This window comes from Pleurodeles waltl, chromosome 3_1, assembly GCF_031143425.1.
Source record: "Pleurodeles waltl isolate 20211129_DDA chromosome 3_1, aPleWal1.hap1.20221129, whole genome shotgun sequence".
Taxonomy (NCBI): domain Eukaryota; kingdom Metazoa; phylum Chordata; class Amphibia; order Caudata; family Salamandridae; genus Pleurodeles; species Pleurodeles waltl.
In genome coordinates, this window is record NC_090440.1 from 1,550,693,550 (window position 1) to 1,550,715,744 (window position 22,195).

General features: G+C 42.0%; 1 protein-coding gene across 8 annotated transcripts in view; it reads right to left on the reverse strand.

Annotated features, from left to right (window-relative positions):
• The window catches only part of PKP4 (plakophilin 4), a 643,120-nt gene that overhangs the window by 19,871 nt on the left and 601,054 nt on the right, over nt 1-22,195 (reverse strand). For all 8 annotated transcript variants that reach the window (XM_069225136.1, XM_069225133.1, XM_069225134.1 and 5 more), the window contains 4 exons: nt 16,414-16,609; nt 11,338-11,422; nt 11,114-11,231; nt 1,674-1,805 (listed from right to left, as the gene is read on the reverse strand). In XM_069225136.1, the coding sequence (XP_069081237.1) occupies nt 1,674-1,805; nt 11,114-11,231; nt 11,338-11,422; nt 16,414-16,609 (531 nt within the window). The remainder of the gene's footprint in view (nt 1-1,673; nt 1,806-11,113; nt 11,232-11,337; nt 11,423-16,413; nt 16,610-22,195) is intronic.

Genomic DNA, 22,195 nt, shown 5'->3' on the forward strand with positions numbered 1-22,195 from the left:
AGAAGCCAATTTCGCTTTTGCTTGACCCAGTACTACATATGCCGGTACCTTTGCCCTACAAAGCATGGTACAGAAGATTTTGGGGTTAGGGACAACAACAATACTACCTCACTCCGGTCTAAACACTGACAAGGTACAGACCTGGAGCGTGGTCAACAGCAATATCAATATGACAGAAGCAGCTCAAGATGGTATGCCAAAATTAGCCACTTTAGCAATCATTTCCACCTGCTCCACATTTGGAGCCACTGCAAGGATTACCTCCAAAATCGAAATAAGCTTTTCCAGAATCAGAATGGGTTTTAAAGCTGAATCATATGCTTCCATCAGTGATTCAGAACTTGGCTGAGGGTATTTAGGGGTCTGATTTGTGTTGTGGTGCACATAAAAGCACCTGTGCAAGTTATGTTTTCTTTATATGTGGGGTGATGGTAGGACCAGCACTCACCCATAGTTATGCGACTCCGTGACAGTTGGTGGCATCTCCTGGAGGTAGAATGACACTATGAACTCCTCTATTGACTAAGCGAAGCTTAAGAAATTTCGGTCAGAAGCCTTGGTCCGTATTCCGAGTACCCTGTTTATCCTGTTTGGGTCACTGGAACTTTAGCTGCTGAAAACAGCCAAGATCTAATGGTGAAATACTGGACAATACCTTACCGAAACAGTCATTCCCTACTCATTCTATGTCCTAAAAATACGCAATCTGGAGTATTTCAGCCTTTCTGAGTTACCAGTGGCTCTGCCGGCGGGAGGTGGGGGGGGGGAATGTGGGGTAGAAATCCATTCAACTCAGAATGTTGGCTCAGTATTCTCTTTAGAGACTGTGGATGAACTTTTCAAGACAATTATGGTGGGAGTCAGGGGACGCATTTTCTCTTTAAAGTAATTAAACACCTACAGCAATCATCTTGATATCATAAAAATAGAGATGGATCCAGTCAGAAAATCTAGTCAATACAAGCAACAGGTTAGAAAACAGACTACCTATTGCATTCCATAAATGTTAGATTTGTTTTCATCTTGTGTGACTGTCACTTCTTTCTATGTTCAGCAGTACCTCTTCTGAAGAAACCTGCTAGAGTGTACTATCTTTGAAGTGGAGTAGACATCTGTTTACCAGAAAGAGCCCCTAACTCAAATCGAAGCAATCTTAACATTGCAGTATGAGCCATGCATGTCTTTATTTCCCTAGAGCTTCTAGAGTTAGATTGCAGAAGCTAAAAATTAAAAACTGTCATGACGCACTCTCAACAAAACCTAAAGAGGTCATAAAGTCCATCTTCGACATAAGGCTATCCATCATACTCACCTAACATTGAAACTCAGACTGCCCTAACTTTTGAGAACCAAGACTAGGTATTCCTCCATGACCATTACAACTGCTAATGACTCAATTTGAGAGTCCACCTTTAGTGTGGAAAATAAACTGGAAATGAGAGTGGTAGCAGTTTACATGCAGTCTAGGGTCTTCCCACTTGCAGCTAGTGAGGAACAAAGTGTAAAGCATTTTAGAGTAAACAATACCCATTAAGGAACTAGAATGTATTACTGTAGTCAGTATAAACACATCTCTAGCCTCCTCCAAAAAAAATCAATTTGATGAGCTCTTTATATATGACACAACATATGCAATAGCACAGCATTCTACCTTTCCAAACACTGTGACTTACCACTATACATCTCTTTGTGTGCCAGATTATCTCCTTGACTGGTATAATATTGCATAGATGGTTGAGTCCTCTCATACTCAGAACGTGGTTCTCTAATTCCTAGAAGAGCCGGTGAGGAAGTTGTGCTACCAACTAAAAAAACGTAAAAGAATACAATGATGAGGAATTATTTTACCTGTTTTTCATTCATGTCAAAATGCTGCTAAAATAAAAATTCTTAAACTTGTGAAAAAAAAGAAAATGGAGAAGATTTTGCAACAACGTAGTTCATTTTAATAAGCAAATGTATTCTTTTACCTAGTATTCAGTTTAATTTGGATATTTTCAAACTGCAAAAAAGCAACCCTGCAAGTGTTGCATAGAAGTGTGAAGGAGCTTTGCATTATGGTTCCACTGGTCAAGTGCTTTTCCTATGAAAAACTGCACTGAAACTCGTTGTCTGAGTAAGGACTTTCTTCACCTTGTGCATAAAAACTTCAGAAATATATATATATATCAATCTGGATTTATAAAAGCGCAGCTAGTCACCCAATAGGGTATCCAGGCGCTTGCAGGTCCCGGAGGCTAATTCGAACAGCCAGGTATTGAGGGACATTTGGAAATCCGGAAGTGAAGCTATGGTCCGGAGGTGTGGGGGGAGGCTGTTCCAGGTTTTTGCTGTGATATGAGAGGACTGCCCTCCACTTCTGCTTCGGTAGACACGGGGAGTATGGGCAAGTGAACGGAAGGCAGAGTTTAGTCTTCTCGACTCTTGGTGGAAGTTCATATGGTGGTTAATGTACACAGGTCCTTGTTTGTGTAGAGCCTTGCGAGTGTGGGTCAGCAGCTTGAATTGGCATCTCTTCTGTATTGGGAGCCAGTGAAGTTGCCTGAAGCGGGGTGTGAATGGGGTTCACCTGGGAAGGCCGAGTACGGGGCTGGCTGCTGTGTTCTGTATGGTCTGAAGTCTCTGTAGAAGGTGTGCAGCGAATCCTACGTAGAGGGCACTGCCATAGTCCAGTCATTTGGTGATGAAGGCCTGTATCACAGTGCGTCTCATGTGTAGGCATAGCCACTTGAAGATTTTAAGTAGCATGCACAAAGCGAGGAAGCAAGGGGAGGAGACAGCGTTGATTTATGATTTCTTGATGAGCTTGTTGTCAATGATGATTCAGAGGTTTCTGGCATGGTCAGAGGGAGTGAGCGCGGATACTAGGTCTGATGGCCACCAGAAGTCATTCCATGTGTTGCTACTGTTGCCAAAGATAAGTATTTCCATCTTGCCTGTGTTCAGCTGCAGGCAGCTCTTCATCCAGTCAGCAACGCTTGTCATGCATTCGTGGAAGTTGGTTCTGGTGTGGAGGGGTTGTGGGAGAGGATGAGTTGGCTGTCACCTGCGTAGGAAATTATGTTGAGACCACGGGACACAACAAAGTTGGCAAGCAGGGTTATCTGTTCATTGAAGAGCATGGGGCTGAGGGATGAGCCCTTGGGGACACTGCAGGTGATCTCCTTGTATTTGGAGGTGAAAGATGTGAGGTGGATCCTCTGGGTTCTTCCGGTGTGGAAGGAGGTGATCCATCTGAGCGCATACCCATGGATGCCAATATGGTGGACTCTTTCGACCAGCATGTGGTGGGATACGGTGTTGAAGGCTGCCGAGAGGTTGAGGAGGATCAAAGCTCATGTTTCGCCTTGGTCCAGAAGGGTTCGGATGTCGTCGGTGGCTGAGATCAGGGCATTTTCGGTGCTGATATTGCTGCAAAAGCCAGATTGGGAGGCGTCGAGTAGCTGGTTCTGCTCCAGGTATGTCATGAGTTGCTTGTTGATGATTTTTTCCAGTACCTTAGCTGGGAATAGGAGCAGGGAGATTGGCCAGTAGTTTTAGGGTGTGCTGGGTAGGCAGAGGATTTTTTGAGTAGTGGTCTGATTTGGTGTGTTTCCAGGCATCGGGAAATGTTGCAGTGGTGACAGAGGCAATCCAGACAATCAATTCACTAAACAGCAGTGAATCATGTTTAAAAAGAGAAAACCTCATGGATCAATGTCTAGTAAATAGTAAGGTACAGTCTTGAAGATAACGGTGGGAAAATAAGTGAAAGATTAAAATACAAGGATTACAGAGGATCAGGCAGAATCTCTAGGAAACCTCCGAATGTCCTAAATCACATTCATTGACAAATAATGATCACAGGACAAATAACAACCTTCCCTATCACCCTCTACGAAGGCCATAAGGTTCGAACAGAAAGGCAAGTGCTCTTCACACAAGCCAATAGTGCTTCTGTGAAAACATTTGCTAAAAACCTTTGCACTAAGGTTTCAGGACGTAGCCCTAAATGAATTCATCAACATCAATGTGGAAACTACTGAAGGAAGGTACACAACAATATTAGACAAGTGGTTAAAATAGTTGATTCATGAAAATTCCAACCTACATACAATGGCATCAATAGACTATGAACAATATTTTGACCACAGTGACTTATCACTTCTTTCCCTGGGTCTGAAAAGGTCAGTTTTTGAAACTCCTATTGGCTCTGGACTAAGCATGTCAATAAGGGTGTATAGAAAGCTATCAACAGAATACCAGTCATGATCAGAATTAGTGTGCACAGGTGTGAATGAAGAAGGTTCCATGGAACTGCAACATGCTTCTGGGCAGTTGCTCAGCTAAGAGTGTACTTCATGTAATCTAATTCGGACACCAGTGAATGCTTCAGTGCTCATCCTCCTTCCTTTCAACAACCCAGCAATGTTTAATAGATACACTCAAGATGGCAACTTTGATATTTTTTTAAATATTTCCTAAGAAGACATTTTGTTTATTTTGAGAATTACCAGAAGAAAGAGACTCCAATTTATTTCATAACACTGGTCCTAGTATACACCCCTGACAGAGACCCACCCACTTTGTTGTAAGATCTAACCTTTGTGGCAGGAAACTATACACCAAAAGTGTATTAGCCAGTGTGATCAATGCACTCTTGACAAAGGAAAATGTTGAGTGGGTTGCCCCGTTGGTGTGGCCCAGTCACCATTCAATGTTGTCTATTTTCAGGACCCAAAATCAGGTTTTATTGTAAGAACACACAAAATAAAAAAAGGCCTAAAGTTTTCCTCTGGTACATGGGCGATTATGCTTGTTTTTCATTGCTGGGTCCCTTATGCCTAGCATTGTGGAAATGGGAAGAGGTAAACCGGCATAGTTACGACTTGCCTAAACAGGGTGGACACTACCTACACCATGCAAGAAGAACAGCTGTTCTGTGGTGGATCGGTCAATGCCTTTGATAGAGTGCCATGGAAAAGACTGTTCCTCTGCCTGCAGTCAGTCAGCAACTTCTCCATTATTAAATGATGCAGAGCAACTTTGAGTTAGGCGGGATCGGATAACCACTGTAAATCCTCCCAAACTTCAAGTGACTCCATTAGATATGCCACCAGGACTCCGCTGCACTGGGCTCTATCTCACCAGGACAGGTGAGAGATGAAAGACCAAAGGTAGGCCTTGAATCAGCACACACAATATGCAAGAGCTGGGTCTCAAACATGTCCGTTCAACATGTGGCTGTTGCAGTGGTAACTAACTGTATTGCAGGCCCAGTGCTCAATCACATTGTGTTTGTGTGCGCACAGAGGGTGTCAGGTGCGTAGCACAACTGCAGCTGTACAGAGCAGGGAACTGAAATATGGGTGAGGTGCATCATCTGGGGCCATAGAGGAGGCAGCGAGTCAGGTGTTCAGCCTGTGTTCGTGTCTATTTGAGACAGTGTTTATGTGGGTTCTCCCTCTTTTTGGAGTGTCTAGCAACCACTAAAAATTGAGAAAGTGAATCCTAGGCATGTCAATGCCCATCACTGGCACCATGCCGGGTACGGCATATCAGGGGCAATACTTGGTGTACTGAGGAAATCCAGAGCATGGTTATGACACCCATGACATATTGAGCACATTATTGGCGTATTGTTACCCATCCATGGTAATTAACCCACCCGACATAATCGTAGTAACTGCTGGCAAACTGTGGGTATTTGAATGCACAATGCTGCCCCTAGAATAATGGTACAGATTTCAACTTCTGGCATTTTGCGGGCAACCACGGCAAGCATGCTGATCTCTGGCGATACTGTCAAAATGGTGGTAATACTGGACACATAGTCGAGATCAATGCCATGATGGCTTTCACTTGAGGTATTATGAAAATAAACTCTTAGAATTTTCTATTCTGCCATAATGCCTCACTATTCTTAGCATCTATATTGATGACATTTTTATGACAATATTGTTACAGCTGTCCAAAGTCTTAGCCTTTAATAATGCTATAAGCTCCCTGCCATCTGAACCTATTAGGTCTTTGTAATCTAAACGGTAGCACTGATGGAGGTTTTCTATACACCTTGATAATCCGAGACACCAATACCTATTTATTTTCCCATGCAGCCTCTGTTAAGTAGATTTTCATTTAGAAGTTAAAACTAAGATTTATTTACATGAAGGGCAAAATGGAAAAATGTAAAGAACTGGAAAGCAGGAGTGAATCAACATGCTACATATATTTTACAACATAAAATGCTATGAGAAGTTACACGTTTGTAACACCTATAGCTTTTATCAAGCCTTTTTTGAAATCATGTTGAAAAATGAACTTCTACGCTACATTTTTCTAACATTTTTTGGGGAAGACGAACCACTAACATCCTTATGAGCGTAAGTGTTGCCTGATTCCGTATAAAATTAGTGGAATAGTTTAAAAGTGCCCCTTCTGAACCTCTAGCTATTTAGTCAATTTATGCAAAAACTGTAACTCTAAAATGCACATTTTGGCCTTAATTTTGCACAACTTTCTCAGTGGGAGAAATGGCACAACAAAAACCACTGGGAGGAAAATGGGCTTGTTTTCTTTTCCCATAGCAACTTGGGCAGGTTTTTAAGTCCTGCCACATTCATTTCAAAGCTTGTCAGCTACCACGGACCATGAGCCCCATCGAAGAGCCTTTATTTCCTTTAAACAGACCAGCACCAAAATCTGCCACTATCACTGTGCCTAACAGGAAGAACAATGCAATGTACAAGACAAAATCACTTATAAAAGACTTTCAGGCTAATTATTCTAACTGCCAAAAAACTGCAAGGCTGGAGGTAATGACTAGAGTCTGAAACTAATTTTGGAACCTAATGATTTGTCCTTTGTACAGGAAGTATTCTACTGCTAACTAGAGTTAAAATAGGCACAGGAAAAAACAACTCAACGCCTGACATGCTTTTCTTAGAATTGTGTTTAAAGGTCAGACTTGAAACACTGTCATAACACCAAAATAAACGCTTCAGTCAAGTTGTAGCATTAAGAATTTCTGCACGTTGAGAAGCAAGTCAATGCAACATTTTAAGACAAAAATAGTATTTAATAAAATTACATAGGTAAAACCAATCCTTATATTTTATTTTTAACCACATTTTTACTCCTTCGCCCACGTACGAACACCATGCCAAATAAACAATCAGTCGACTTGCAGAGTGTGTCTTGTCACCCATGAGGGTATCCATGCGATAGCAGTGTCCAGAGGTTCAGTCCATTAGCCAGGTCTTCAGAACTCCTGAAGAGTAGGGCGGATCCTGCGGTATTTGGGGAGATTGTTCCAAGCGCTGGCTGCAAGGTATGAGGAGTGTCCTCCTGCTCTGCCGCGTCTGATGAGGAGGGTATGGGCCAGCAAAAGGAAAGCGGAGCGGAGTAGTCTGGAGGGTGAGTGGAATCTCAGGTGGTCGTTCATATTGGCAGGCCCAGAATCGTACAAGGCCCTAAAACGCATGGGTGAGGAGCTTGAACTGCCATCTTTCATTGACTGGGAGCCAGTGAAGTTTCCCGAGGTGGGGGACGCTGTGGGTGTGAAAGGAGTGGTCCAGGACAAATCTAGCTGCAATATTCTGGATAGTCGATAGTCTTGAATGAGGTGGGCCTTGATTCCCACACAGAGGAGGTTTCTGTTGTCCAGCTGACTGGAGATGAGAGCTTGGGAGCCACTTGAAAAGCTTGTGCAGCATGTGAAAGATGAAGAAGAAGAAGGACGACACTGCGTGGACTTGGGACCTCATGGTCAACCTGCGGAGATTGCTGGCATGCTCGGTAGGGGTTGGAGTGGGGCCTGGTCTAGTGGGCCACCAGGATGTTTTCCAGGGGGCAGCTGTTGCAATAGAAGATCAGGACTTCTGCCTTGTCCATAGTGAGACTGAGGCAGACGTTCTTCATCCAGTTGAGACGCTGGCCATGCATTGGTGGAAGTTGGTCCTGGTGACTGTGAGGGGGAGAGGATATGTTGCGTTTCATCAGCGTAGGATATAATGTTGAGGCAGTAGGATCTGAATATGCTAGCGAGAGGTGTCAAGTAGATGTTGAAGAGGGTGGGGCTGAGGGAAGAGCCTTGATGGACTCTGCCAATGATTGATAAGGGTTTGGAGGTGTAGGGTGAAAATGGATTGTGTTATGCTAGAGAGGAAGGAGGCAACCCTTCTGAGGACGGTTCCTTCAATGACTATGTTGTGGAGTCTGCTGATGAGCTTGTGGTGTGAGACGGTGTCAAAATCTGCTGAGAGATCTATGAGGATGAGGGCCGCTGTTTCCCCTTTGTCAAGAAGGGTTCGGATGTCATCAGTGGCTGCAATCAGGGCTGTCTTGGTGCTGTGACTGCTGAGCAATCCAGATTGGGAGTCGTCCAGGAGGTGACTGTGTTCGAGGTGGATAGTGAGTTGTCGTTGGTGGCTTTTTCTATGACTTTGGGCGGGAAAGGGAGCAGGGAAATGGGTCTGCAGTTGTTGAGTTTGTTAGGGTGTACTGAGAGCTTTTCAGCAGGGGTTTAACTTGTGTTCCAGTCTTCAGGGAAGGTGGCTGAATCCTGTGAGGTGATGAGCAGAGTGGTGAGCACATGGCTGAATTTGGATGCTCCTAGGTTGAAGAGGTGATGGGGGCATGGGTCGGTTAGGGCCCCTGAGTGTATGGATTTCATGATGGTGATTGTGTCCTGGGTGGTGAGGTGGTTCCATGTCGTTAGCCCTGGGAAGGTGGGGGGTGTGGAGGTTTGGTTGTTGAATAAGTCTTCAAGCTTGAGTTGAACGTTTCTGCAGATGTTGTTGTGGAAGAAGTTTGTGAGGCTGTCGCTTAGGTCATGAGAAGGGGTGATGTTGCTTGTTGGTGCTGCGGGGTTGGATAATTCCTTGACTATGCAGAAGAGCTCTTTACTGTTGTTGGCTTCAATGTGTGATGCCAGGGCCTTTTTCTTTATCTCATGTAGTGGTGGTAGAGGTTGAGTGCATTTCTGAAAGTGGTTCTTTCACAGGGTCTCTGCTGGTGCACCACTTTCTCTCGAGATGTTTGCAGTGGTGTTTGGTTCTCTAAAGGTCATCAGTGTACCATCTGGCTATTTTGGTGGCTCTACTGTGTTTCATGTTTTTGATGGCGTAATGCTGTTGACACCAGTCCATGATCCAGGCGTTGAATCTTCAGATGTCTTGGTTGACATTGTTGAAGTGTTTGGGTGGGTTGAATGAGTCGGTCCATAGGGGTTCTGAGGCCTTGTTTGATCTGTGAGGGGGTGTAGTAGGGTTGCACTAGGTGATGCTGCATGGGTGTTGAGATGCTGAAGTGGATAAAGTAGTGGTTGTTCCATGTGAGTTTGGTGGTGTGACTGTATTTGATGCGGTTGCTGGAAATTAATATTGGGCCGAGTGTGTTCTGCGATATGCGTGGAGTCACTGATGAGTTAGGAGAGGACGATGTTGTTCAGGTTCTCAAGGAGGTTGGTGGAGTTGGGGGTCTGTTGAGGTGGAAACTGAGGTAGCCCAGGAACATGTAGTCTTTGGAAACTATGATGGGGGGGGGGTAACGAAGTCAGTGATCAGGTTGAGGTGATCAATTGCTGGTACTGTGCCATCTGTGGTGGTGGTGCATTTGATAGTCTCTGTGGATAATGGCAATACCTATGCTTGGCTTATTACTGTGGTCACAGCAGGTGATTCTGTACCCTGTCAGTTAAGCGGTGGCAATGTAAGGGGCTAAAGCAGGGTTAAGCCAGGTCTCTGTGAGGAAGAAAATGTCAGGTGCAAGGTTGTTGATGAGGTCTCGGAATCTGTGGCGTGTCTGCTGAGTGAGCGATTGTTCAGGAGGGTGCAAGTGAACTTGTGGTAAGTAGTAGAGTGGTGTGAGGTGTGGGCTGGGTGTTTCCGGGAGCAGTGGGGGTGCAAGTTACGGCAGGTGAAATAGCAGTGGGTGCGGGTGAAGGGACCTAGAGTTGAGTGTGGTGTGGAGGCAGTTTTTGTGCCGGCATCCGGGCTCTAGAACTCAGAGGGCAGATAAGGGGTAGCTGTTGGCGGCAGCTGGACCAGGATTCCTGGCCCTAGGCATGGAACAGGCGCAGACTGGGACAGACCGGATTGCCTTTGGCACAGCTGCTGCGCGAGCAACAATTATGTAGGTCCTAGGCAGTGGGAGGCAGTGTGCGGGGCTGGAGAAAAGGAGGAAAGGCAAAGCAGGAGTACATAAGGAGAGGGGGGTCCTGGGAGCAGGCTTGGAAAGAGGGGGAGGGGAACGAGCAGGAGTGAGGAGCAGGAAAAGGGTGGCAAGTGCAGCGAAGGAACAGCAGCAAGTTGAAGGAAATGCCAGAAAAAGAGACAAAGAATGAGGAAAGAATTGGAAAAAACAGTCCATAAAAGGTTGAAATGAAGGGCAATAAATGGTAAGAGACACAAATGGGTGAAAATGGCCGAGAGCGGTCGCAAAAGGAGATGGAAAGGGCAAAAAGAGGCAAGAAAGGAGAAAATGAGCAAAAACAACGAGGAAAGAAGTTGAAAAACAGTCAATTAAAGGTTGAAGAAAAGGTCAAACTAAGTGGCGAGAGAAAAACTGGTGAAAACAGGCAGGAGCGGCAACAAAAAAGGTGGGAAGAGAGAGAAGAGGAAAGCATGGAAACAGAGCTAAGGACTGGAAAGAAGAACAACAAGGAAGAAAGAGTGAAGTGCAGAGGATGCAGCAGAAGGAGGACTCTGCTACAAAAGCAGATAAAGGACCTGGAGGAGCCCGGATCCTGGAGTTTGCTGTGGGACAAGCAGAGGTAGGTGAAGAGGTAGGCCTGGACACATGCCGGTTTAAGCAATCAAACATTACAGTATTAAAAACAACTTGTGAAAAATTCTCCAGTAATATTGCACTGGTATGTTAAAAGGAACTATATTTTTCAAATGTAATTGCAGGTGTATGAATGAGGAGTAGAGCTGGGCAGATAGTTCAAACTGAATCATCAAGCTATATATTCAATATAATCAAGTTATACTGGTTAACATAATATGCACTTAATAATCAAGATGACAAGAAAAATAGAAAAACATGTTTTAAATTTCAGATTTTAGAGCAACATTATCTGAAGAGGACTCATATTAATTCAGAGCAACACCGTGTTATTAAACTGTCTAACCTGAGTGAAGGATGGGTGAAATTTGCTGATTGGTTGTAGACAAGGAAGGATGTGATTTGAATCTTTCTCGCTCTAATGTTGAAACTGGCGTGATAAAATGACTCTGATTCCAGCCATCCTAAGAAGGAAGAGGAAAGCAAATAGTTACAAGACATTTTGTACAATGTGCTTAACATTATCCTTACACACACATGAATATCGTATAAAATAATTGCTTTTTTCACCTTTTTGTAAATGCTACGAAGATCTCGATACTGCCATAATGTATTTAACACCTGGGCTGCAGCTTTGGCCACTTTCAGCGATGATCTTAGTAATTAAAAACATAAAGAAACTTTGGTTAATTAGTTTCTTGAAAGCGGCATTGTGTGTGTTCTTTCAGATACAGTATATAATTTTATATGCTATGCTGCTAGAGACAATAAATGTTCAAAAAGGTAACAAAGCCAATGGCGACTGCCACTAGGTAGTTACAGTTGAGACCATTTGTTCCACAGATGGAGCGTTTTTTGTTTTGCCAATAACTTTGGTGCTGCTTGACGAATCCGCACAAAATTGTCAAAACTTATGCTTTGGTCGGTTCATCTGCTGTTTTGAAAGTTTCGGGGTGACCCGTGAAGCAGTAGCTGTGAAAAAAGGGGGCGGGGGGTTCCAAAACACTTTTCCTTCATTCTATGTCAATGGGATTTGTCATTTTTTTTTTTTTTTTAACACTCCTAAAGTCCAAACCGCTAAATGGAATTACACCGAAATTGGCAGAAAGCTAGGTCTTGGCTCAGAAAACACGCTTTTAGTGATTTGGTGTAAATCCGATAAGTGGTTTTAGAGATATTTAAGGTAAACAATTATAGATATCAAGGAATGATGATCCAACTTTCCTGTGCCGATATCTGATTGGCTGACAACACTTTAACAAGGAAGTGTTGGCAGACATCTTGGGACTCTGCTTCTGCAGAGTCCCAGAAAAAAAGTTTAAAAAAATAAAAAAAAACAAGCGGCCAGGGTTGAGTCATCCTGACCCTTTAGCTCTGGTGCAGTGATCCCAGAAGTACCTCGCCAAGGCTCAAAGAGCAATTTAAAAAAAAATTGTGTTTTTAAAAATTTTTTTTTTTTTTTTTATATAAGTCGGCAGGAACTGCGGTGGATCTGCTGAAAAGTAAAGAAAACAAAAAAAAAAAAAGTGTGGGTTCCCGTGCTTGTTTCAGGGAGGACAACCCTCCTCCTGCCCCCTGAAGACAGGTCCTGCGGGCATTTTAATTTTGAATTGAGAGGGGGGCGCGCTATCATGGAACTAAATGGGGGGGGGCCCCTGTGGACTGCCACCTCCCTGGGGCAAATAGCTAATTGAATGCAGGGGCGGCTGACACACCCCAGCCCCCACGACCGCCACCTCTCTGGGACTTTAAATAAAAAGAATGCGGGCATGTGGTCCCCAACAGCCACGGGGACAATCACCACCCCCAGGGCTAAGATAAAACAATTGGGGGTGGAGGGGGGTCCTTTTGGCCCTTTGGGGCCCTGGGGGTCACCAACTTCCTAGGGCAAAACATGCTGGAGGTGGGCCGCACAGCTCCCCTTGAGGAGCCAATGATGGCCCTGGGGACCACGATCCCCCAATGCTGGCTCCGGCTATGTTCTGGGGCGTCCACACCTGGAACACAGCTGTTTGCTCTGACTTGGTGGGAGCTTTGACAGCTCCCGTCAAGTCAGAGCTAACACTCTGCTTTCTGCTGGCAGAAAGCGGAGTTTTCAGCTGTTTCCCTGCACACAGATAAGCGTTCAAGGAAACAGATGAAAACATTGTTCCCGCAAGCAGGGAGCTATTTAAAGCATCTCCCTGCTTGAGAGAGTAATATTGGCTACCGCAGGATGTGGGGAGCCAGCTAGGACCGCAGGGGTCTTGAGGCTCCCCCAGGTCCTGTCACTCTCTCTCTCTCTTCCATCCCATAAAGGAATGGAAGAGAGAGAGATGGTTATTGCAATGGTTTCTCCATATAATGACTTAAAAGAGTTAGAATAGCAAGATGTTTGGTACGAATATTATAGGCATGTTTGGATGCAGTGCGGAACAGTTACTTCTGGCCAAGGTCTTGTGCTGTCACTCAGTAGGCTGAAGGTTCAAATTCTAGTATCCCTTGGCAGTGTGCTTGTTTATTTACTAGTGATTTGACTGTTAAACCTTACTAGTGATGGAACATTCACGTTTCTTTCCAATCATATGCGTGGGTTGACTGTCATAGGTATGCCTGGAAGCATCACAGAAGGAGTTACCTATAGCCTAAAGGTTAAGGTCAAAGACCCTCACACAGAGTTGAGGGTTCTACTCCAGGTGTATCTGTGGTCATTTTTCTTCTTCAATTTCTTTTAAACTTCAAACGTTTAAGGTTCATACTGAAAAGTGATATCAATCTTTAAATAACAAATACATTTTTCTTTTCAATTTGTCCAGAAATATCTAATTCTAAGTTTAGCATTCATCAAAGTCTAAAAAACTCTATCTCTCTCTCTCTCAATTTCTCTTTCAATCTTTCTTCCACTCACACACCCACTCAGACCCTTACGCACCCACACACAGACCCACTTAGATACCCATGCACCCACTCACAGACCTTCATCATCCACTCACAGCTTCACTCAGACCCTCACGAACCCACTCAGACCCACTGAAACCCCTGCGCACCCACTCACAGGCACTGGTGCACCCACTCACAGACCCACTAGGACACTTAAAAAAACACAGAAATTCACAGAAAAAAACAAAGGTGATAGGGATGTTATAGGTAGGGCATAGAATTTTAAAAAAACATAGAAATTCACTTAATAAAACAAAGGTTACAAGGACGTTATAGTTAGGCTCACATTTTAAACGTGCAAAACCATAGAAATTCACCTGTTAGAGTAATCTCAGGTAACTATAACTCATTCCCTAAGGTAACTATAACTCGTTCCCTAGCCAAGCAATGCTAATTACCCCACAAATTATGGCACTCATGGCATCTTTGATAACATCACTGATAACATCAATGTAATATCTGCAGTAAACAAATGTACGATAAAACTGTACATGACGAGGGCACGAGTTATAGTTACGTTAGGGCAACAGTTACAGTTACTATAGATAACTAACTATAACAGGTGAATTTCTATGGTTTTGTACGTTTAAAATGTAAGCCTAACTATATCGTCCCTGTAACATTTTCTTTTTTTAATGTGTTTTGTTATATGTACACTGTACTAACACGTTATTAAAGGGATTCCAAATAAGTTTTCTAAACTATTTACAATCCCAACACTTAAGGATCCACATCCACAGGCCTTTTGAAAAAATATAGAGCCATAGGGACAAGACATTTTTTTTAAGGTAAGGTGTTTTTGGTCGAAGAACAAAGTGGCTCAATCATGCCACTTTAACTGAGGTCTAATTTACCATTCGGATTAAGTGGAGAAAGGCTAGATGGAGGATGTGTGACTGAAACAGTGGTTCATTTAGACTAGAAAGACAATGTCTTTCAGGGGCCAACCGAGGAGGAATCTGATAGATTCTTTTAGGCATGACCTTGTCATATTCAAGGTGGAAAACGACCAGGGAATGTACGGCTGCTCTACAATCACTCATAGGGCACTAGGATTTCAGTGCTCTCAGCTATGGCTTTAGTGGAGTGTCAACATTTTAGGAGAAATTTTAAGTGTTTTGGCACAGATATCAAATGTTATTTGCTCCATTCAAACAAGAATAAATCAACTGAACGAATTTAGAGTTGGAAGAAGATTATACAACAATGTGAAATTGAGATTCAGGAAACTAGAGCTACTCCAGGTGGTAGGTTGGTCTTTGGCATTGAATGTCTATACATAAAAGGAGGGATGCAAGTAAATTTGTTTGTCATGCACATATCTATGTGCTGACACTACATATGTGGTTACAGGAAATTTCAGTGGCTCCCTTTAGATATGATTGAGTATGAAGTTCAGTCCTGAACCCCATGTGACCTACATGTAATACTAAAAGATGTTGCTATGAAAATGTCATCGAATTAACTCTCTACATAAACCCTGTGTAACAGTATGAGAAAAGCACATACTTTCTCTTTGACTAGAAAATTACTGCTATAGGCGTAGTCAATCCTCTGCTGCCGGCGAAGCTTCTCCTTTATTTCTAGTTGATGCGGATGCTGGAAGCAGAGAAAGAGCTCTGCACCATTTGGGTTTGGGAAAAGGGTAGCAGAATGGGAAAGGGCAGACGTCACATGTGTTCAACAAAATACAAAAACGTGTTAACTAAAAGTAAAGACAGAATCATGGAGGTGACCTACAACAGAGGTAAATCATGTCTGGGGCAGAACAGCAATAACAAGCCATAAGGAAAACACAAGGTGATCAACAAGGAGTAGCAAGAGAAAAAGGGGTAGAGGATGGATACGTTTTTAGGGAGCATTCTTTGGTTCTGGACCAAGCAACGAAGAACCAAAAAAACAATCAAAATAAGCAAAAGAAATAGCAGGAAAAATACACTCACACTAGACTCCCACACAGAAAAAAAATACAAATTCAATAATCAAATACTAAATTATTTACCAAAATTAAATCGGATGGGAAGCCACCTTCAGTCTAATGAGAGAGTGCACTCCTATTCTGCAGAAAGTGTCATGTGTTTAGAATACCACGTAGGTGGTTTGAGTAGTGGAGCACAATGCAGTCTGTAGTGCTATTAAGAGTTCTAGAAGGGTTGACAAACCAATCTCTCCTATATACGGCAGGGTGAATAGCTTATCCTGACTTGTGATGGTGACAGACTCTGCTCTGGGAGTTCTGGAAGTCTTATATGAGTGGTGAAAGGTTAGAACATCCTAGTTATGTGTTCCTCGATTACCCTACACATAAGCAGTTGGTTAGTGACAGCCCTTTAGTTGTAGAGGACTGCAGTGAAGAAATGAGGCTTATGGGGAGGCATGCAGGGAAGACCCGTTGAAATCTAGGAGTGATTTTCTTGAATAGGAAGGTATTTAGGATAACAAGTTAATTACTGTCCAGGTCCTGGAGGTACTTTGTGACTGCGACAGAGGACACCAAGGATTACATGTTATCAGGAATGGAATACGCAAATGTAACAACAGCTAACGGATTAAATAACAGGCCATTTGCCTTTTTCCTGAAAAGCAGAAATTAAACACTTAAATGGTTTTCAAAGGTGAAAAATTAATCCAATGCGATTATTTCTATAACAAATGCCTGCAATGAACTAATTCATTAGAAATCGCTAGAGATAAAGATTCAAGTTGTCCATTTGACTGCATACTTGCCTGTCTCCCTTTCCTTTTGTGATATTGACCAGCTTTTCGATTCCTCCAGAGTCTGCAAGTGCTTTGGCATTTTCCATGTTTTTACTCGTGACCTCATGCAGAGCACAGCAAATTGCAGCAACCGTGTCATCAGACAATATACTTGTGCCATTTCCTCCTGGAAGACGATTCACCAAGTCTCGCATTGCATATTTACCTGTAATTCAGCAAATTACAATACAATTACAATATGCTGGTAGTAGCTATGACTGAATTCTAAGTACATCGACAACAGAAACGTAATCTCACAACAGAAACGTAATCTCTAAAAAAAAAAAAAAAAAAAAAAACTATTTAATATGTATTAATGCGATCAAACTGCGAGATACCAGGTACAGTAAAAGATTAAAGATTAAAGATGAAAAGAAACAGAAGAGGGCAGAGGCCACAGCACAGGCATGTACAGGAATGGGCTAATGAGAGGAGTGAGTAAAAGAGGGGGGAGAAAAAGGAAAAAGCAGTGAAGAGTGAGTGTGTGTCTGCACATGTGCACACAAAGTGTGAAAAAGACTATCACAATGTCAATAAATCGGATTTCTTATAGAATATAGTTGCATAATACATAGTGTTTTCAAATATTATGGCTTTACCATATTTCTCACATGAAAGAGTGCATTTGTTGTAGGTCTACACGATTTACCGTGAGTAACCTTCATCCCAAAAGGCTACAGTAATTAATTACCAAGTGAGCTTTACCCATGGAAACGTGGCCACTTTTTAGTATATAAAATGATGTCCACATACATGATTAACGCACCTAGTTAGTTGCAATCAATGTTGTGGCTGGTTATCAAAAGAAGAGTTAAACGTTATAGTTGAATAAAGTTAGTAAACGTGGACCAAAGAGCTTTATACGCTATTTCACAAATACAATCATCACGGTTATCATTTTGCCCAAGGTAAATATTTTTCTTCTTTATAGGCAAAGAAGGTTATGATTTTAGCCCTGCTCTCGATGAAGCTTCGAAACATCGAATCATAAATTCCGAAGAAACCTACTTGCAAGAAGGCAATTATAAAACAAAAATCAACATGTCACTGCTACCAACTTACACATCATTTTTAAGATTCAGAAGTTTGGTTCCTAACTGCTATCTCGAAAGCATTTAGCTGACCATAAATACTCATTCTTTAAAATGCACGGGAGCCAGTATGAATAAGGATAAGTTCCAAAAACAATCCTCTAACCTAAGTGCTTGGTGACCTCTTAATCAGAAGAGTATTATGGGAAGAGTACTGTTTGTGTCACAATTCGGGCAGAAATATAAATCACTACATCACAGCTGGCATGTACATATCATGGAATTGTTTGACGAGTTTGTCAAGTGTGATGCACTAATGGTCACAGGGAAATGAACACGGGAAAATTTGTTTCTAATTTGTTAGACAAAGGAGATACTATAATGGTGACCCTTTACAAAAATAATTTTCTCAGTGTTGTAAATAATAGTGAGTCGTCCTGATTAAAATAAGGGGTTTAATTATATTTTATACACACTAAACCCAAAGTAGCAAGATACACAGTGTAACGTATCAAATTGTTAGTAGGCCAACAGATGAGTAAGCAACACAAGAGACATCTGAAGTGAGTCTGTAGCATTAGAAAGGGAGTGACGGGAAAAAATAGACTAGAAGTAGCCAGGAGCAGCTGTTTGTAGATGAAGGTATGATATGAGTTGGAATCCAGGTTGACCCCAAAGCCAAATAGTTTTAAAAAAAATAAAATAAAAAAATAAAAATAACCAGCAGGGGCAAAATAATGAATTGTAAGACGAGTAAATAATAGATTTCATAAGCAACAGTAACTAAGGTATTTCTTAAAATTGTACGTTAGTAGCAAGATTTTGCAAAAACATTGACAAATATCATTTTTTGACTTGAAAGTACAAGGCATGCAACAGCCTGAATTGCTGCAAATTCGAAAAGCTCCCAATCACAAGAATGAAAAAAATGTAGGTGACAACTCTCGTCACACTTAACCTCTAAATGTGGTTGATATATGCAGGTGACTGGACACATTAGTAAATGCTGGTTTCTTTATGGATTTTGAGAGGAGAGCTATTTGGCTTGAAGCTGTGTCTCAGTTCCCACCGAAAAAGTTCAACTTGCTACTCGGGGAGGAGAAGCTGATTTGGTGTGCCAATCTCAGATAAAGGCAACATTGCTTAATTATTGTTGCTTTCATATCTTCTGGGTAATAACAAATGTATGAGCCACTGTGTGATAGGTCTTCTCACAGAGGCATCAGGATTCACCTTCGACACATGAGAAGGCCTTCAGAGTATTTAGCGGCCTGAGAGGTCTATGTGCTGAGCAGAGCCAAGTAATCATACCATATATCTGATGCGCAACTGAGGGTGCATCAGTGGAGATTTGCCGTAACACTACACTGCCGCCATGAGCAAGCATATCTGGCCATTGTGGAAGTAGGCATCTTCCACAGAAGGAAAGACCGATGAATACGAATTCTGACCGCAATGGGAACGAAGCACTGTAGAGCATGTCAGAGGTTCCCAACTGGAGCTGTGCAAGCGATCTTGAAATGGCACGATGAGCTGACCCAGATATACAATTCAATCGTTACAAGTTTATTTTGGAGCTATACTCTTACAATATCCTTACAGGTCCTTAAATGGATTCATCACTGATGTTCCCATATAAAATAAGATTCAACTGCGCAATTACGTTAAAGATTGTGTTAACAGCAGCAACATCCTATAATTCCATACAATCCTCAAAAAATTCTCGTAATTTAATTTCATTATTTTAGCCTAAGACACTGTATCAAATTCTGTTCTATATCCTACTTTAGTACTCTTTAACAACCAACAAGATTCCATACATGGAGCAGTTCTGTGCTAAACAAACAGTGATTTTAACCACTTATACTTCAAGTGTCTATACCGGGGCAGATCATCAAAAAATGTATTCAATACTCTTAACACAAAAGGAGCAAAATGGAGGGTTATTGGATGCCCATTTGGCCAAAAATGCTCATTACAGCAAGGTGTCCAATCTAAATTTCAAATAGAAACTGAATTTGAAGTGGTCAACCGTCTTATCTAAATATCTTTCACACCTTCTGAACTGTTGCCTTGTACATACAATTAGGGCTCAGACTAGGAAAAAAAATATAATCTAGGCACCTCATAATTAATTTACATTTAAATATGCATGCTTCTAAAAGGGGCTCTACCTCGTTTATACAAATTGGTAAAGTTCAAATACTTCAACAATACAGAGAATAAAACATATAGAAACACACTGAGTGATGCCCATATATATCAACAAGTAAAAGAGCGGAGAGGACTAGGGGTACAATATAGAAGAGTGAGACAACGGACCCGAGGGCATTAGGTAATAGGGATAGGTGTGGGAAAGTCAACTGATTATACATGAGGGGGTTGTCAAAAAGATGTAGGACATGTAAGCGATCAGAAGTGTTAAATGAAGTTAAGATTAGAAAAGGAGGTAGGAAAGAAGGAGAAAGATGCAAGTAAGGAAAGACTTTGTGAAAGGGAAAAGAGGAGCTAGTTGGGACAGTACTTTCAGTTGACAATGGGTTGATGGATAACCGATATTAGGTTAGCAGGAGTTTGAACCGGAAAGGTTTTCTTTTTTCTCCAGTGAGGCTAATGAATCCTATGATGTGCTTGCTGCACACGAAAATAATCGTGAGGCAGCCTTCTGAGTATTAAAATCTTTTGACGTCTAGGTTGACCTCATTTCAGTATATTGCCTTCTGCAGTAGTTTCTGTCCAATCAACGAAGCCAGTGGTGACATTCAAGTTTGATTGGCAGTGCAAACTTCTTCAAGTTGGAGAGTTAATCAAATCTTTGTCGCCTGTGTCTATTCATCACACACTCTTTGTAAAGGAGGGGCTACAAGAGCAACGCTCCCTTCATCTTCGTAGGCTGCTTTTCCCAGGTGTCCAGCACTACTTATTCTTTTACATACTAAAAAAAAAAAGATTATTTTCCTGCAAAAGAGGGCTGACGACATTCATTTTAAAAGAAAGAGGATTGAGTTGTAGTTTTTACTTATTTACACTCTTATAAAGTGTTCTCAACCTGAGGTTACTAGTGCGCTACATAGATAACCAGCTGAAGTTGAAACTTCAACATTACATACAACAGATACATTGGTTCTAAACTGGAAAGAAACAATGCCAAAAGAAGTGTTAGTAATACAGGGTTAATTAAGAGGAACAATTTCTTCCCTAGCTTATCACCTAAAACACTACGCAAGAGGAAAATCCCTGACTCACATACTCAGTACCTACACATAGACTCCTCTCACATTTTGACTCTAGCACAGTTATGGGCTGACCTCCCACTTACATTTCTTTGCTTAGGTTGCCTGTATGTGTGCCTATAGTCTAAACCAGTAGTTTAAGTGGTCTTCTACATCCTAATTTCCAAGCACTAAATCTAACCCAATGTGACATCTGGTGCGATTCTCTGATCCTCAAATACATCACTCAAGTCTTTATAAAAAGATCACAGAAGGCAGTATCTTTCTAATTGATACATGCATTCTACTGGATTCTGGGGGCAAGACAACAACACTGAGTATGGGCAGCAAGGTGCCACAAAATTAACAATATACATATCTGTTGGTTAGTAAATGAATAACACCAGCTGTCGAGATTATTCTAAACCAATGTACTTTAAACAAAATCTATTTGAGGGACTGCATGCAATATTGGAGGCTAGCTCACTATTTAGGCCTCTAACAAAGCAACATCTAATAGTTAAACACCCCTTTATAGGTGTTTAATACATATTCTAAAACGGATGTGCATTTAGTGACTAGTGGTCTGTGATGGTCAAGGTTCAAGACAATGCACTAAACTCAATGCTGCCTGACTCAGTCTAACTGTAGCAATGTTGCCTTTTCTGCATGAGCAACCAGATTTGTTGCCTTTCGCTTAATCTTATTTGTGCTGCCTTTAGGACTCTGTGCAGTTTACCACGTCTGAACAGCGTTACAGTGCCTGTGCGCACCCTGTAAAACATGTGCTGTACAGCAGAACTCCCTGTTTGGCCTATTAAACTTTCCTTTAAATACACTGTAACTGCCGCCTAAATGTAACTAGGGCATGTGGGAAGTTAAAGATCATATATGAGTTGTACCACAACATATGCACCAAAAACATATTTCCAGCAGGAACACCACCATGCTCTGGCTAGGCTTCAGTTTAAATGCACTGCAGTAAGACATGGCTGAGAAAAGTGACTTAGCCGTGTAGAATAAGTCTGTTATATATTTGCCCCTACATTTGTACATTGTAGCTCATTTGATAGGGTGCTAATTTATAGAAAATAGGATGAACTACATTTTCGGGATAGTGTGCCCTCACAGTGAAATAAACGCCAAAGGTGATTTCACTCTGTAGGCCCGTCTAGACTCTTCTCTAATAGGCATCGGTGGGATTAAAATCTTTATTTCCAACTCTGCTTACGAGGGCTAGAAAAATATTTTAGTTATTTCCTGATTACTTTTGAAAACCTGACTTTATGGTAAAATCTGATTTTCGATAATTTAAGCAGAAAGGTAACTTCGTAAAAATGTACAGTAGTCTGCCTTAGCCAAATTGGCTTAAAACCCGTTCGATCACTTATCACACCTTCCAAAGCTGGAATACATGTGTTTGGCAGGCAGGGGTAACAACTCAGGCTCAGAGGGCAGTCATTTGGTTCTGGGCCCAGGAAAGGCCAATGGTTGTTAACCGCTGTCCAT